The sequence below is a fragment of the Malus sylvestris genome, chromosome 12 (genome assembly GCF_916048215.2).
Source record: "Malus sylvestris chromosome 12, drMalSylv7.2, whole genome shotgun sequence".
Taxonomy (NCBI): Eukaryota; Viridiplantae; Streptophyta; class Magnoliopsida; order Rosales; family Rosaceae; genus Malus; species Malus sylvestris.
This window is the reverse complement of record NC_062271.1, coordinates 6,662,081-6,677,771: the sequence shown is the minus strand read 5'-3', so window position 1 is coordinate 6,677,771 and position 15,691 is coordinate 6,662,081. Positions and strand designations below refer to the sequence as shown.

General features: G+C 38.3%; 2 protein-coding genes across 2 annotated transcripts; both read right to left on the bottom strand.

Annotated features, from left to right (window-relative positions):
• Window positions 1–128: 128 nt before the first annotated feature.
• LOC126593169 (rhodanese-like domain-containing protein 9, chloroplastic) lies at window positions 129–2,500 on the bottom strand. The gene is made up of 6 exons (XM_050259084.1): window positions 2,339–2,500; window positions 1,240–1,499; window positions 921–1,071; window positions 727–812; window positions 531–635; window positions 129–445 (listed from the first exon to the last, which is right to left on the bottom strand). The coding sequence occupies exons 1-6, from the start codon at window positions 2,380–2,382 to the stop codon at window positions 375–377; spliced, it is 717 nt and encodes a 238-aa protein (XP_050115041.1). The 5' UTR covers window positions 2,383–2,500; the 3' UTR covers window positions 129–374.
• A 10,298-nt stretch (window positions 2,501–12,798) lies between these two features.
• LOC126593020 (outer envelope pore protein 16-3, chloroplastic/mitochondrial-like) lies at window positions 12,799–15,417 on the bottom strand. The gene is made up of 3 exons (XM_050258868.1): window positions 15,259–15,417; window positions 14,348–14,717; window positions 12,799–13,161 (listed from the first exon to the last, which is right to left on the bottom strand). Exons 2-3 carry the CDS (start codon window positions 14,685–14,687, stop codon window positions 13,013–13,015), a joined length of 489 nt encoding a protein of 162 aa, XP_050114825.1. The 5' UTR covers window positions 14,688–14,717; window positions 15,259–15,417; the 3' UTR covers window positions 12,799–13,012.
• Between the last annotated feature and the right edge of the window lie 274 nt (window positions 15,418–15,691).

The following is a 15,691-nucleotide window of genomic DNA, read 5'->3' as shown; positions in this document are numbered from 1 at the left end:
GTTTTGACATAAACTATGTCCGGTTAGATTTCGTTGTTTGACTAGATGGACCGGAGTTTTTTTTTTTTTTTTCTGTCGATGGACCGGAGTTTGAATGAATCGTTTTCTCCGGTGGATTTCCATTGAAGTTCCCTTTGAAATGAATTTTTAAGCCAAGGTTTGCTGTTGCAAAAACGCGCTACAATGTTGGGGTAGTACAATTTACAGAGACAAATGTACAGTTTATACATCCATTTCATACAAGCTGGCTTCTCTTCCTCTTTTCCTTGATATGTTATGATGTTGCAGATGCCTAGAAATCTCTCCTTACTCGAATCACTTGGGGTTGGAGAGATCTGCCAAACTTTCTTGTAAATGTCAGCATCGTTTTCGGGCTAGGTGGTCGTGAAAATTGCGAGTAGCTTCTCTGCTTGATCGGGGAAGAAGGTGATGAACAAATATGCACCTGGCATTTGATCAAAAAAGAAGATATGATATCTCATGGACCATGGCAACAGGAGGTGCTTTTAAGAGTATACAAAAGGACGTACAGATTAGCACAGTTCCAAGTACAGCTGAGATCTTTCCCTGAATAGTGACTAATCCGGCTTTGCCGGCATTTTGCAACTCCGTCGAACCAACGGAATCAAATGCTCCTGGTGTAGTAAAGAGTAGCAATGTCATTGATCAATCTTAAACAGCAGATAATCCCGGAGAAAGCAAAGACGTTGGAGCTAGAATCCTAACCTTGTTTTATGCTTTGAAGACCCGAAGTTATACACGCTATGTTTTCGAAACCCGCTTGCTCCAACTTATCAGCAGCAGCAGTAGACCTTCAAATTAAAAGCAAACAAAAGAACACTGTCAAATGGTTTACAAAACACCGCCAGAAGCGCTTTTGGTTATCGAAATCCCTTAGCATTACTAGGTAAAAAACCAACCTCAATCCTTCCTGACACACCAGTAACAGTTTACTTTCAGGTGAGAACCGGTTTTTTACCGACTCTACAAATTCAGGGTTCGGTTTGGTAAAAGGCAACCCATAGAAGAGACCAGAAAAATTGTTGTGGAGAGTCCTCTTTATGATTGTTCCTGCCCATAATTCATCAAAAAAAATCAAAATTCCGTTTTTCTTTTTCTCTTTCTAGAGATGATCTTTATATGACGATAAAGAGAATGAGCAGTTCCGATTGTTCTTACTTTAAGGTGAAATGATGCCACGTTAGTCAGAAATGAGTTGTCAAAGAAAGACCAGCTTACCAAAATCATTGTCTTGGTTTTCAATGAAGAGAGGCACATGATGGCAAGATTTGATATGAGCTCGTTCGTACTGAGATTTGTCCCGGACATCAATGACAGTATATCCCTCGACTGCAATAAGTTCTTTTGCTTCTTCTGCACTTACAAAATTCACTTCTGCTCTGATTGAGAAATTCCGACGAGGACGGGTTGGTTGCCCTAAGATGGTTCCTTCACCATGTGTACGAGTCTCAAATTTCAACCAAGATGTGTGGAGATTGCTGTCAAAAAAATTCTTACCCCTTACTTTCATAATCATGTATGTGTGTAACAATTTCACCACGTTCACTGACATATATTATCATGATTTCAATCGAGTTCAAAATGATCTAAAAAGAAACAAAATGTAACAAAATGAAGATAAATTATGTAATGTATATGAGAATGTGAACCTAAACAAGTGCTAAGTTTCTAGTAAAATTTCAAAAGTGCTTCTCAAAAAGCACTTAGTAGTCGGGCTAGCGGCCAACTGCTAATCATGCGATATTATCCAAACTGAACCACTACACGGTTGGGCAGCTGTTGGCCTCGGTGCAACTAGAAATGAAACCATACAATGTAATTTGTAATTTACTATGTGAAGTTTCCGATGGGAAATCTATTCTTCAACACGCGCTTCTCTAAAAAACACTTGGAACTAGGTGCTAATCGTGCGATATTATCCAAACTGAACCACTACACGGTCGGGCAGTTGTTGGCCTCGGTGCAACCTTCTCTAAAAAACACTTGGAACTAGGTGATTCTCCAGAATTCCGTAATCACTTTTAACTTCTAAACACCATCATAAATGTTTTTGATTATCTGAAAACACTTTTAGACCTCGTCTGAAAACAAGCTAAACTACCAGAAAACACATCTATGTAGATGAGTAGTTGAATGTATTCTTCATCTCATAATGCTTCAATAGAACAAAAGGTTCTATAATCTTAGTTTTCTACAATTTCTCAGCAACCAAACAAGAAAACTCACCATCGAGAACCTGAGAGTATTCAGAATAGGAACTTGTCCTAGTAAAGATGCAGTCCTTCCAACATAAAAACAAAGACGGGGAGTAGGTTACCTTGTGGACGACAGAGTTGTACAGCAACAGCCAATCCCTGCCATCGAAGGAGTTTCTCCAATCCTCAAACTTCTGAGTTCTCTCCTCCGTTACTTATGGACGCAATCAACCGCCAATGATGGCCCAAGAAATTTGGATGCGGCAAATGGGTTTCTACCACGTGGCAAATGGTATTGGATAGTAGATATATTTTCCCAACCTTTTTGCTCGTTGTCTTTTCTCACTATATGGGAATGCATCTTACGGAAATTGGGCTTACTAGCCCTTTTACATATACACAAACAAAATTAGTCCTGTGTGGGACAATCCGATTCCGATACCATAAAAAGATTTTGAATTTTATTATAAAATTAATTAACAATATGAAATGTAGCTCAACATCTTATAAAATTAATTAACATACTTTAGAGTGTAATACCGTTCTTTTCTCGCTTGTAAGCCCTCAACATTTCATATAGGTTGCGAACCTAATGTCTAATTTACCCTCCAAAGTTAACTCCATACACTATTTCTTCATGTAAAATTACCAATGCTTTACTTTGTATCACATGCAAGTAACGTGACTTAAATTGACGGAAAATTGAATACGGTAGCTTCGAATATATAATATTATGGATGTAATTGGCAAAGTTTTATAATTCAATGATTGATTATTCTAAAAAAATAGTTTAAAGATCTAATTTTCACTCAGGTGATAATTCAGGAACTAAATTAACAATTCACATTTTTATTTAATGGGGCAACTTTTTGTGGTGGCTGAGATTTTGAGGTTATTATTATGTACAACGTAAGATCGGTGAGAATTAGAAGGTGAATGGAAGATTCTCCTTCCCTTAAGTATTTGGTTTATATATTTAATTTCACTCTCATTCCCAGGAAGATGGCAAAATTGACAAAAGAAAACCGTTTGTAAGTGATGAATTGTTAATTACAGTCGTTCTTTTCAACCCAATGTATCTCGGATTCAAACAATTTTTCTCCTCTTAGACCAACTCCAATGGTTGGGGATAAAATTTAAAAATTTAATCCAAAATTTTTTAGGTCATAACCTAAAAACTGCTTTTCCACTCTAATGGTATGACTTAAAATTTTAGTTGAGATTATTAAATAATTATTCTAATTTTTTTTTTCCGGTAGCTTTTAAAAAAATAAAGTTTAGGTAAATTATTCTAATTGTTTTTTATGAACATTTCTTTAATTTCGATAAATAATAAAAAATCACACAACTTGGTAACTTACCTCATTCTTAAACACAAATTCATAATTCAATCATACAACAATTACTAATACAAATAATAATTGAAATACTGTCACAGCCCGTCCCGAGGATTAATTATTGTGGTTGTGAAAAGACGGATTTACCCTTGAGCGTTGGATGTGTGTTTGTGTTTTGGATTAAGAAATTGGGTCAATTGGTTCTATTCCTAACTAATTGGACCCAATTAGAACTAAAAGATTAAAGAATTGTGATTGGTGTGCATTTTGGACCACACACATCCATACCTTTCTCCCTCTCACTCTCCCGTGCTCTCTCTCTCCTTTCTCTCGGTTTCACCCTCTCTCTCCCTCTCGGCATTGTGTACGGACAACACCAAAACTCGTTGAATCGTGACGGATCGAGGATGTTGAAGGTACCATCGTGTTCCTTGCAAGCTCAGGAACACATCTAGACCATTTTTAGGTAAGGACAACTTCGTTTTCATGTTGAAACCATAACCCCGATTTGGGGTACTGTTCATGCAAACGTTAAATCTCGTGTTTTTGGAAATTTCAAGCTTGTAGGAAGCTTAGTGAAGTCCCAAGGAAGCTCGGAGTGCTTCGTTTGAAGGTTTTAGACGTCGGGATCGTGTGGACGAAGTTTGGCCGGTTTTTCTTGGAGTTCTCCAGTGAGATCTCGTGACCTTTAGAGCTTTAAAATGGTATAACATGATTGTAGATGTCCCTAGCTTCATTTTGGTATAAATTGCATGAAAAATGGTGAAGAAATGAGCGAGATTAAGGAGTTTGAAAAATTGCCCAGTTTCCGGCGCTGGCGACGGTTGCCGGAGCTGGAGGTAGGAGATGGAAGAATATTCCGTCAAGTCTGACGGAATATTCTTATGACATTAAATAATTTTAGACGATTTTCGTTGGGTTTTAACGGAATATTTCGAGGAATATTCCTAACGGCAGTTAGGGAATCTGTTCCTTGCGCGTGGTGGCGCGTCTTGCCGTGCACCCGCCGGCGCATGGCGGTGCGTGGGAGGTCCAAAACTATTTCTAAAAATATGGGGATGATCCTGAGGTTGTGTAGATCACTATGATATATTCATATACCCATTTTGAGCAATGTATGAGAAGTTATTAGCTAGTTTTGTCTATGTGCTTTAAAATAACGTTTTTATAGTTAATTCGCATATAGGTGAGACTTATCCGGAGGATGAGCGTATCTAGGGGTGACTCAGGGGTTATGACCCGTCGACATATCAGTGAGTGGGCTTTTTTTTCAGTATATATTTATATACTTGATATATTTCCCAGAATTGCATTTTAAGGAAAGTATGCTTTGAAATAATATGCCAAATGCTTTTATATTTTGAATATGCATTTCATGGTTGCATATATATATATATATATAAATGTGGTGCTGTGGAGGCACAGGTAAGTTATGTTTGGTTATGTGAATCATCGATGATGTGATATGTGATTGAGTAATGTTAAGCTCATAAAACTGCACCTAGGGTGATTATGAATTAGCCAGAGATATGAAGTACATGTCTGTTTATTTACGTCACCTCCCGCACTATATGCTCATATTGGATCCAACTTAAGTTCACAGTCTTGTCGTACAAACCTTATTTATGGTTTCGACTCGTAGGTGACTAACGAATTATCACCCGGCTATTATGAGAGAGTAGAATTAAGCATAATTATATTTCACCAAATCTTGTCGTACAGACCCCTTTTCAGTGGTTCCGACTTATGTGCAGTATATTGCCGTATAGGTCATAGTAGTGACTCCGGCTAGATTGAGTTTGAGCTATGAATTCAGTCGTACAAATTACCACAGGAGTTTCAGCTAACATATCATATTTCTATGAAATTATTCTTACCTGGATTGTTTACTTTGTTATATTTTGGCATGACATACATATGAATATGATTATGTGAAGCATGAATTGACTTGATATGATTTCAGATATATATATGTATATGCTTATATCTTGATTCTAGGAAATTATACATGTTTTACAGCGAGGGCTTAGTTATGTTGGTAAATGAAATGGTTTTGTAAAACATTGTTTTTGCCCACTCACGTTTTCTGTTTTGCGCCCCTCCAGGTTTTAAGTAAGCTTGCTGTTGGTGGCTTGAAGACGTCGGCTGTTCTGACTTATTTAATTAATAGTAGGACATTCCTGGTATTGTATAACTACTACTTGTCCTACTGGACTGCACCTAGACTTTATGCTCTGATTAGGAGTGTTTACTGTTTTAACTAACTCCTATCACTTTCTGTTTAGTAGTGCACTCTAGTAATTTTGTTTTCAATTATTCGTGTAATTCTTATCATCATCGCTTCTGCACTGTGCACATGGCTACATCACTCTCACGTGATGGCCAGCATGCCTTGATCTAGGTCGGGGTATTTCAGTTTGGTATCAGAGCCTAGGTTTAGCAGTCCTGTAGAATTCTTGAATGTTCTAATCCTTGTGATGTCTTATGTCAGAACTATGCCGCCTCGTAGAGAGCCCCGTCAACCAGCTGAATCTAGTTTCCCTGATATTGCTCAATTAGGGGAAGCTATAGTTTCTGCCATTCAGACATCATTCCATACTCCTCAGAGGACACCTCTTGAGACAATTCATAATTTGAAGTTGACTCACTTCATAGGAAATGAAGGTCATGAGGGGGCAAAAAAATGGCTTAATCATGTGGAGAAGACCTTTCAGGTGATGCAGAGTCATGGGAATCTTTCTCCTGATAGGTGGGTCGAGACGACTACCTAGTTTTTGGGAGAACAGCCTGCATCCTGGTGGAGACATGAGTCTTACCAGATGACCCCAGAAGAGATTGCGGACTGGAGGGTGTTTAAAGAGCGGTTTTGGAAAAGGTTCATTCCTCCTACGTATATCGATCTTAAGAAACATGAGTTTACTCATCTCATGCAAGGAAAGATATTTGCTAATGAGTATTACAGGATGTTTACTAATCTGTCGAGATATGATCCGGAGGTTGCTGCTAATCCGGTAGAGATGCTTCGCCGTTTCAGTTTGGGTACTAAGAAGAAATGGCATTCCATAGTGACATTGACTCATTATGCCTCTTACCAGGAGTTTTATGAGATTCTACTGAGGATTGAGGCCTCAGAGAACGTGCCTAGTGAAAGTGAAGATGATGAAGGAAAAAATGGGGGCCAGAGACGAGATGACAAAGGAAAAGGGCAAGCATTTCAGGGACCCCGCAAGACTCAGAACTTTAAGAGGAGTGGTGGCAGTTCCAGCTCTTCTAGAGGGGGATTGAGTACTAATATGTAGAGGAGAGGTGGTAGATTCACTGGAGGTCTAAGGTTCCAGAGACAGAGAGATTTTGGTGGTACAGGTGGATCTGGTGCTCCCTTATGCCGCAGGTGTAATAATCGGCATTTTGGGGAGTGAATGAGAGGTAGCAATGAATGTTTTACTTGTGGACATATGGGTCATAGGGCTGCCCAATGCCCTCAGAGTTAGCAAAGACCCCAGCAGCCTTCCTTCTCACCACCTGCACCTACCTAACACGCTTCAGGTTCTGGTGGTTATACTCAGATTGGACGAGGATGTGCCTACCACTACCAGGGCGACACCGCTCCCTACACCTCAGGACAACAACAGTACTCTCAGGATCCTCAGTATCAGAATAGGTATCCTCAGTATCAGGGATGATCTATGTCTTATCAGCCACATTCAGCTGGTGGATCTCAGTGGTACCAAGGGGGATAGCCCCAGTAGGGAGAGATTGCTGCTAGTAGTGTAGGATCTTTGAGGCAGTTAGGTCAGCAGAGGCAGGGACGTGGTATTCACGCCAACAGATGTCGCGGTGGACGACAGCAGAGTCAAGGGCGTATCCATAACATGTCACTGTAAGATGCCTAGAATAATCCAGATTTAATCATAGGTAAATATTCTTGGTCACTTTGCTAGAGTATTGATTGATTGTGGTGCTACACATTCTGTTATTTCTCATACATTTGCTCAAGTGACACAACCCCATCCTACACTTCTAGGATATGATTTAGAGTTTTCTATGCCTAGAGGGGATAGCTGTTTTGTGGATCGTGTATATCCAGGATGTCCAGTGGTAGTAGAGGACGTAATTATGCCAGCTAATCTTATGCCGTTGGATATTATGGATTTTGATGTGATTTTGGGCACTGATTGGTTGCACTATAATCGTGCTAAGATAGATTGTTATGGAAAGACAGTCACATTTCATGGTCCTGGATTACCTGAAGTTACGTTTGTAGGAGAGCCTAGTGGGGTGAGGCATGGTATTATTTCAGCCATGAAAGCAAAGAGATTGTTGTCAAAAGGTTGTCAGGGATATTTGGCTCATGTGGTGTTGAATGATGATGCACCTAGTAGTGTGGAGGATGTTCGTGTGGTCAGTATTTTCCAGATGTATTTCCTGAGGATTTGCCTGGATTACTGCCAGATAGAGAGGTGGAGTTTGTAATTGATCTACTTCCAGGTACGAATCCTATATCTTTGACTCCTTACAGAATGGCTCCTGCTGAATTAAGAGAATTGAAAGTGCAGTTGCAAGAGTTAGTGGATAAAGGTTTTATTTAGCCTAGTACTTCACCTTGGGGAGCTCCAGTTTTATTTGTGAGGAAGAAAGATGGAACTTTGAGGCTGTGCATTGATTACAGGCAATTAAATTGGGTAAATATTAAGAATCGTTATCCATTGCCTTGTATAGATGATTTATTTGATCAACTTAAAGGTGCCTGTGTATTTTCTAAGATTGACTTGAGGTTAGGTTACTACCAGTTGAAGATTAAAAATGAGGATGTCCCTAAAACTGCATTCAAGACTCGATATGGTCATTATGAGTTTCTTGTGATGTCATTCGGGTTAACTAATGCACCAGCAGCTTTTATGGATTTGATGAATCGAGTATTCCAGCCATATTTGGACATGTTTGTTATTGTCTTCATTGACAATATTCTGGTATACTCTAAGTCTAAGGCTGAGCATGCTAGACATCTGAAGTTGGTGTTGAGCAGTTTGAGGGAACACCAACTATATGCTAAGTTTAGCAAATGTGAATTCCGGTTGAATCAAGTGGCATTTTTGGGACATTTCATTTCTGCTCAAGGCATTCAAGTGGATTCTCAGAAAGTGGCAGCTGTGGAGAATTCGAGCGACCTCGAACCGTCACAGAGGTACGAAGTTTTCTTGGCTTAGCAGGCTATTATAGACGGTTCGTTAAGGATTTTTCAGTAATTGCTTTGCCATTGACGAGGTTGACTCGAAATGATGTTAAGTTTGAGTGGGATAATAAATGTGAGCAAAGTTTTCAGCAGTTGAAGTACTATCTCACTCATGCACATGTTCTAACACTTCCAGATGATATGGGTAATTATGAGGTTTATAGTGATGCTTCTCTGAATGGTTTGGGTTGTGTATTGATGCAACATGGTAGGGTAATTGCTTATGCTTCGAGACAGTTGAAACCTCATGAGAAGAATTACCCTACACATGATTTGGAGTTAGCAACTATCATCTTTGCTTTGAAGATTTGGAGACATTATCTTTATGGTGAGAAATGTAAAATCTTTACAGATCATAAGAGTCTTCAGTATTTGTTTACTCAGAGAGATCTTAATCTTCGACAGCGGAAGTGGATTAAGTTACTTAGTGACTATGATTGCACGATTGAGTATCACTCTGGTCGTGCAAATGCGGTGGCGGACGCACTTTGTAGAAAGACTCCAGCCAAACTTAGGGTTGGTTTGGTATTGCTGTGCTTTGAAATGGTATAACATGATTGTAGATGTCCCTAGCTTCATTTTGGTATAAATTGCATGAAAAATGGTGAAGAAATGAGCGAGATTAAGGAGTTTGAAAAATTGCCCAGTTTCCGGCGCCGGCGACAGTTGCCGGAGCTGGAGGTAGGAGATGGAAGAATATTCCGTCAAGTTTGACGGAATATTCTCACAGTGTCAGTTAGTTTGGACGGTTTCCGTTGGGTTTTAACGGAATATTCCGAGGAATATTCCTAACGGCAGTTAGGGAATCTGTCAGGATTCCCTGCGCGTGGTAGCGTGTCTTGCCGTGCACCCGCCGGCGCATGGCGGTGCGTGGGAGGTCCAAAACTATTTCTAAAAATATGGGGATGATCCTGAGGTTGTGTAGATCACTGTGGTATATTCATATACCCATTTTGAGCAATGTATGAGAAGTTATTAGCTAGTTTTGTCTATGAGCTTTCAAATAACGTTTTTATAGTTAATTCGCATATAGGTGAGACTTATCCCGAGGACGAGCGTATCCAGGGGTGACTCAGGGGTTACGACCCGTCAACATATCAGTGAGTGGGTTTTTGTTTTCAGTATATATTTATATACTTGATATATTTCCCAGAATTGCATTTTAAGAAAAGTATGCTTTGAAATAATATGCCAAATGCTTTTATATTTTGAATATGCATTTCATGATTGCATATATATATAAATGTGGTGCTGTGGAGGCACATGTAAGTTATGTTTGGTTATGTGAATCATCGATAATGTGATATGTGATTGAGTAATGTTGAGCTCATAAAACTGCACCTAGGGTGATTATGAATTAGCCAGAGATATGAAGTACATGCTTGTTTATTTACATCACCTCCCGCACTATATGCTCATATTGGATCCAACTTAAGTGCATAGTCTTGTTGTACAGACCTTATTTATGGTTCCGACTCATAGGTGACTACCGAATTATCACCCAGCTATTATGAGAGAATAGAATTGAGCATAATTATATTTCACCAAATCTTGTCGTACAGACCCCTTTTCAGTGGTTCCGACTTATGTGCAGTATATTGCCGTATAGGTCATAATAGTGACTCCGGCTAGATTGAGTTTGAGCTATGAATTCAGCCGTACAGACTACCACAGAAATTCTGGCTAACATATCATATTTCTATGAAATTATTTTTACCTGGATTGTTTACTTTGTTATATTTTGGCATGACATACATATGAATATGATTATGTGAAGCATGAACCGACTTGATATGATTTCAGATATGTATATATATATATATATATATATATATATATGCTTATATCTTGATTTTGGGAAATTATACATGTTTTACAGCGAGGGGTTAGTTATGTTGGTAAATGAAATGGTTTTGTAAAACATTTGTTTTGGCCCACTCACGTTTTCTGTTTTGCGCCCCTCCAGATTTTAAGTAAGCTTGTTGTTGGTGGCTCGAGGGCGTCGGCTGTTCTGACTCATTTAATTAATAGTAGGACATTCCTGGTACTGTATAACTAGTACTTGTCATACTGGATTGCACCTAGACTTTATGCTCTGATTATGAGTGTTTACTGTTTTAACTAACTCCTATCACTTTCTGTTTAGTAGTGCACTCTAGTAATTTGGTTTTCAATTATCCATGTAATTCTTATCATTATCGCTTCCGCACTGTACACATGGCTACGTCACTCTGACGTGACGGCCAGCATGCCTTGATCTAGGTCGGGGTGTGTCAAATACTATATAAAAAAAATTAAAACAATAGACATTAGCAAATAAAAATTACAACAATTACTAATACATTCATAGGGATTTGGTTGACTTGGTGGTGGACTTGGTCTGGGTGGATCATTATTTTGATCATTAGATGAATAAAAAACATTCCTTGTGGCATGGGGTCTTATAATTTTTGCTTACTTATAAGTTATAAGGGAAGAATTCTTCCTCCTTGGAGTATATTTGTTGAGGTCCTCCTTCATTCCCTCAAACTCGAACATTTCTTGCTCTAAAAGGTATGCTGCATCTTCCTTTTCCATTTGAGTCTCCATGAGTAAGAGCATTCGGACCATTTCTTCCTTTGTCTCCTCACGCCTTTCAATTAATTTTACAACTCAACAAAGCTTAGCACCAATCGAGTAATGTTGTTTAGACATATAAAACTGATCATACTATTGAAGTACTAGATAATACAAGTGAGCTCCACGTACAATGACAAAGCCAGGGGCGGATCTATTAAGGGACCTGGGTGGTCCCGGGACCACCCAAAAGCTCAGATAATTGGCTGTGAGGACTTCCAAGGACCACAAGTCTAGGCAGTGGTGGAGGGGAAGAGCAGTAGCTGCACAAATATTCTGGCTTTCTGCCAAACCAGAAGAAGAGAAGAATAAGACTATTTACTTTTTAAACGGCATCCTACTATCCTAGGTCACGATGTCACGTGGAGCTTTAAGTAAAACAGTGAGTATTGATGTATTGTTTGAGAACACCATCCTAGGTCACGCGGGAGGCTGAGAGCCTCACCATTTTTTATTAAAACAAACAAAAAAAAAACAAAAAGGGTTCGACTTTCAAACAATTCCACTCCACCCAAATTAACTCCCTAGTCCCTAATCCCCGTTCCCTAATATTCCCACCCCACCCAACGGAAGGCCACCATCTCTTCTCCGATCTCTACTTCAGCCTTCACATACCCATACATTTTAAGATTAACTTGATATTTATATTCATTCAATGCATTTAATAAGTGACTTTTCTCAATTGTAAGGGATTAGTGATCTTGCTAAAAAAAGGGTTGCATCAAATTGTTGTTTATATTAAGATTAAGAATAAAAAGTTGTAGTTGATCGTTTAATGTTTCAATGTTATTTTCATCTAATTTTTTTAGCTTTATATTAGGACCATCCGATATTAAAATCCTGGATCTGCCACTGGACAAAGCTAACTTGTATTAAAATGTAATGACATTGCGGTTAATTTTGTACGTTTAAACAACATTCGAGAATGTAATGACATTGCATTCGCACTCTTTTGAGAAGCTAATAGTACATGTTACATGACCTTGCGGTTGTCCTATTTAATGAGTATTAGGTTTTGATCACAGTATGTTGCAAGCGTCTGATTTTTTTTTTTCTTTCAAAAAGGCAACCACCTGGTGGTTTTGCCACGACAATATACTCTTCCGGAAAGACTTATAGAAGCATTTTTTCAAAGTCAAAGGATATGAACCGATATCTCACATTCTATAATGCATTGCAATTACAAAAGCGACTCTTTTGCACACACAAGTAAACACTTGTTCGGAAAATTAAAAGGGGTTTAGTAAAATGATATGATGTGTTTATTTAAACACGAGCTCGGAACGAAAGGAACGAAATTTGAATGAAGCGTTGAGATATTCACTAAAAGCTAGGAATCATAGTGTAAACATGTTATATTCTCGTTGCGATTTTTACTAACTCGCAAGAACCGGAATAAAAACCAGTCTAAATATTGAAAAACTCGTGTACAAAATGATATATATTTTCGTAACATTTCAACAGCACGAAATAGAAAACTTATTCAAGACATCCATTCAAGGTCAAAAACATAAATTTGGACATCAGAGAAAGCGAACTGAGAGTATGATTGCATCTCCGGAAATACAGCCAATTCAAGAAACAAGTGTTCACCTTTTCATCAGTTAAGTTTATGAATCGGATGTGGATCTTTTCTTGGTGGTGTAAGGATAGTACTCCTTGCCATTATCAATTCTCGTGGTCTGGCCCCCAGCATCAATGAGCGACGAAGTGACTGCCAGGGCTGCTCCAGCAGAAATTGCAGTTGAAATGCTCTTTCCTGACAGCAAATGATTAATGTAATTGAGAACAAGTACCCGCTAGCAAAAATATCAACTAGGAATGGAGAGTCCAAAGTCCCAATTTATTTCCCCCGTGAAATAATAATACTGAATCACTAATCAATACGTATACAAATCAAAACAATAATGCTTGCAGCGGCCATTGAGTGGAAAAAATAATTGGGAAGCACGCACACAATCGCAGTAAACAAGGATTAGAAAATCAAGTGCAAGTTTGGTCATGTGCATGGAGAACTACGTGTCAATTATGCATTTCTGTATGTGCTGAAAGTATATGAGAAACACTTATAGTGTGGTTTTCAGACACGGGGATGCTTTGTTCATAGATCCATCTTGGTGGATTGCAAATTCCCAAGTACTTACTCTGCTTCTAATTAGAACATAAAGTGACGTATTCTCTTCAAACTTTAGGGACAGGATCAACAGCCTCTTAAATTCATATACTAATCAACATAAAACTTTGCACATGAGGTCTCAAACTAGCTCTGGCATACGAGAGACGAAGAGAGTATCATTGTTCATTGGGACACCAAGTTCAAAGCTTATTAGCATAGCTAAACTTAGCCATTCAATGCACTTCAATCTATTACCATTTGTGTAATCAAAGGTGCTGTTATCCTAAAGTCAGATTTTATTTATTAAGGATGAAAAATTTAAGGATAAGAAGAAATGTACTAATTGTAGGCCAACTAATTAGGTTCACGTGAAGGTGAAAACTCATTTCAAAAAGGTTTCTTTCCTTGGACAATCCTAAAGCTTGACAATCTAGTTACTCACTCTCTCTCTGAACATTAGTTCAAAAACTATACACAACCAAAACACATATTACCATTACCATTTTTAAATATCTATCCATATTCCATACATCTACCGTACACCAAAACACACATACACAACCGAAACACATATTACCATTACCATTTTTAACTAATGAAATTATTCAACGAAAGAAAACCTCATAAGTCATAAGGTGATACCTACTTTCTTAATGAACACTGACAAGAAATCTATCCCGTAAAAACTAAACCCTTTTTTGGAAACTAAAATCCAATTTGGTTTGTAGAAATACCAAACATTATAAGATCATGTTACTACAGATTACCACTCATGATAGAAGGAATACAAAGTTCAAGTAAGAAATCAAGGATTACAAGAAACCCTCACCTCTGTAACCTAGAATAGTAGACCCAGCAACAAAACCACCGACAGCTCCATTGATAAAGTCTCTCTTCATCCGATAATTTTGCACAAGCTGTTCAACGCCAATGTACACTCCCCCAATTGCAGCAAATGTAACCCCGTAGTTTCCCATCATCCTCAGGGTCCTTATCAGCCCAGGAAGAGCGACATTTCTCTCAACACGAGGCACATCATACCAAGTAGCAACTATGGTCCCAAAGATAGTTCCAGTTACAAATCCATTTGTCGCACCCTTAAGTGTCTTCATCAGAGGAGTATCCTCATCCTCCAAATACCTACGCTCTGCCGGGTCCAAGGAGTCCATGACTGTCTACTAAACTGGTACAAACAGAACCTGCAAGCGACACAGATATCAGCACTCACCCCCCGTTTGCCCTTTTTCTGATAGGCGATCTTTCAGCGTACACAACGGAAGAGAAAGAAGAAACTACATTTCATTTTCCGCTATCGGTAATCAAAATTTAAGCTTTACTGGGTTCGAATCTTACAAATTTATCACTACTGCTAATCACATTTTTCATTTCTTAACAAAATTCATCCACATTAGCATACTAAGCATTTGGAGAAAGAAAAAAAAAATTCAACCCCGTAACATCAAAACTTGCACAAATAAATCCCAAATTTTAGTTCTTTCAAACCCCATCGATACAGATGCAATTAAACTCAAATTCACCAAAAGCCCAAATATCTCGTGAAAATTGTCACCAAAATTAGAGAAAATTCTAACGCCGAAGACGACGATCCAATCATCAATAAAAAAACAAACTAATCAACAAGCCGAAACCCTAACTTTGTAAAAAAAAAAAGATCGAGGAGGATTTGATTCCATGAGTGACCAATCAGAAAACAGGACCTCATCAGAAAATGTAAATTACCTTCGAGGGGAAAATAAGAAGTGGGCGATTTCTACTCAGTTCTCACTACGAACAGAGGAACAAAGACAACCTCAGAGTAAATACAAATGGAAGGAAATGAAAGTTTAGCCATCTGCACCTTGTCACACCAGATTATCATTACTTGCACTGACCATTTTGCCCCTCCTGGCTCTTGTATTTAATAGTTGGTAAGTACTGGTTTGCTTTTATAAAAAATAGATATAAAAAAACAAGCTGAGCTAAAAAAGATATTTGTTAAACACTTAAAAACAACTTATTTTCACAATTTTGGGTGGAAAAAAGCTGAAAACGTGAAGCAGTAAAAATGAGCTTATTCTCACAGCATAGCAGAAGCAGTTTTTTTTTTCAAAGCACACCAATACCAAACTAGCCCTAAATGTCTCTTTTGAAAGTACTTTTAAAATGTTTGAAA

What these genes read in the sequence shown, in the direction of transcription:
- LOC126593169 (XM_050259084.1), bottom strand. Translation starts at nt 2,382, where the DNA reads ATGGCAGGGATTGGCTGTTGCTGTACAACTCTGTCGTCCACAAG. An exon ending in TCTTCAAAGCATAAAACAAG is followed by an intron (nt 636 to 726) that starts GTTAGGATTCTA and finishes TTACTACACCAG; the next exon opens with GAGCATTTGATTCCGTTGGT. An exon ending in ACTTGGAACTGTGCTAATCT is followed by an intron (nt 446 to 530) that starts GTACGTCCTTTT and finishes ATCAAATGCCAG; the next exon opens with GTGCATATTTGTTCATCACC.
- LOC126593020 (XM_050258868.1), bottom strand. Translation starts at nt 14,687, where the DNA reads ATGGACTCCTTGGACCCGGCAGAGCGTAGGTATTTGGAGGATGAGGAT. An exon ending in TACTATTCTAGGTTACAGAG is followed by an intron (nt 13,162 to 14,347) that starts GTGAGGGTTTCT and finishes ATTTGCTGTCAG; the next exon opens with GAAAGAGCATTTCAACTGCA.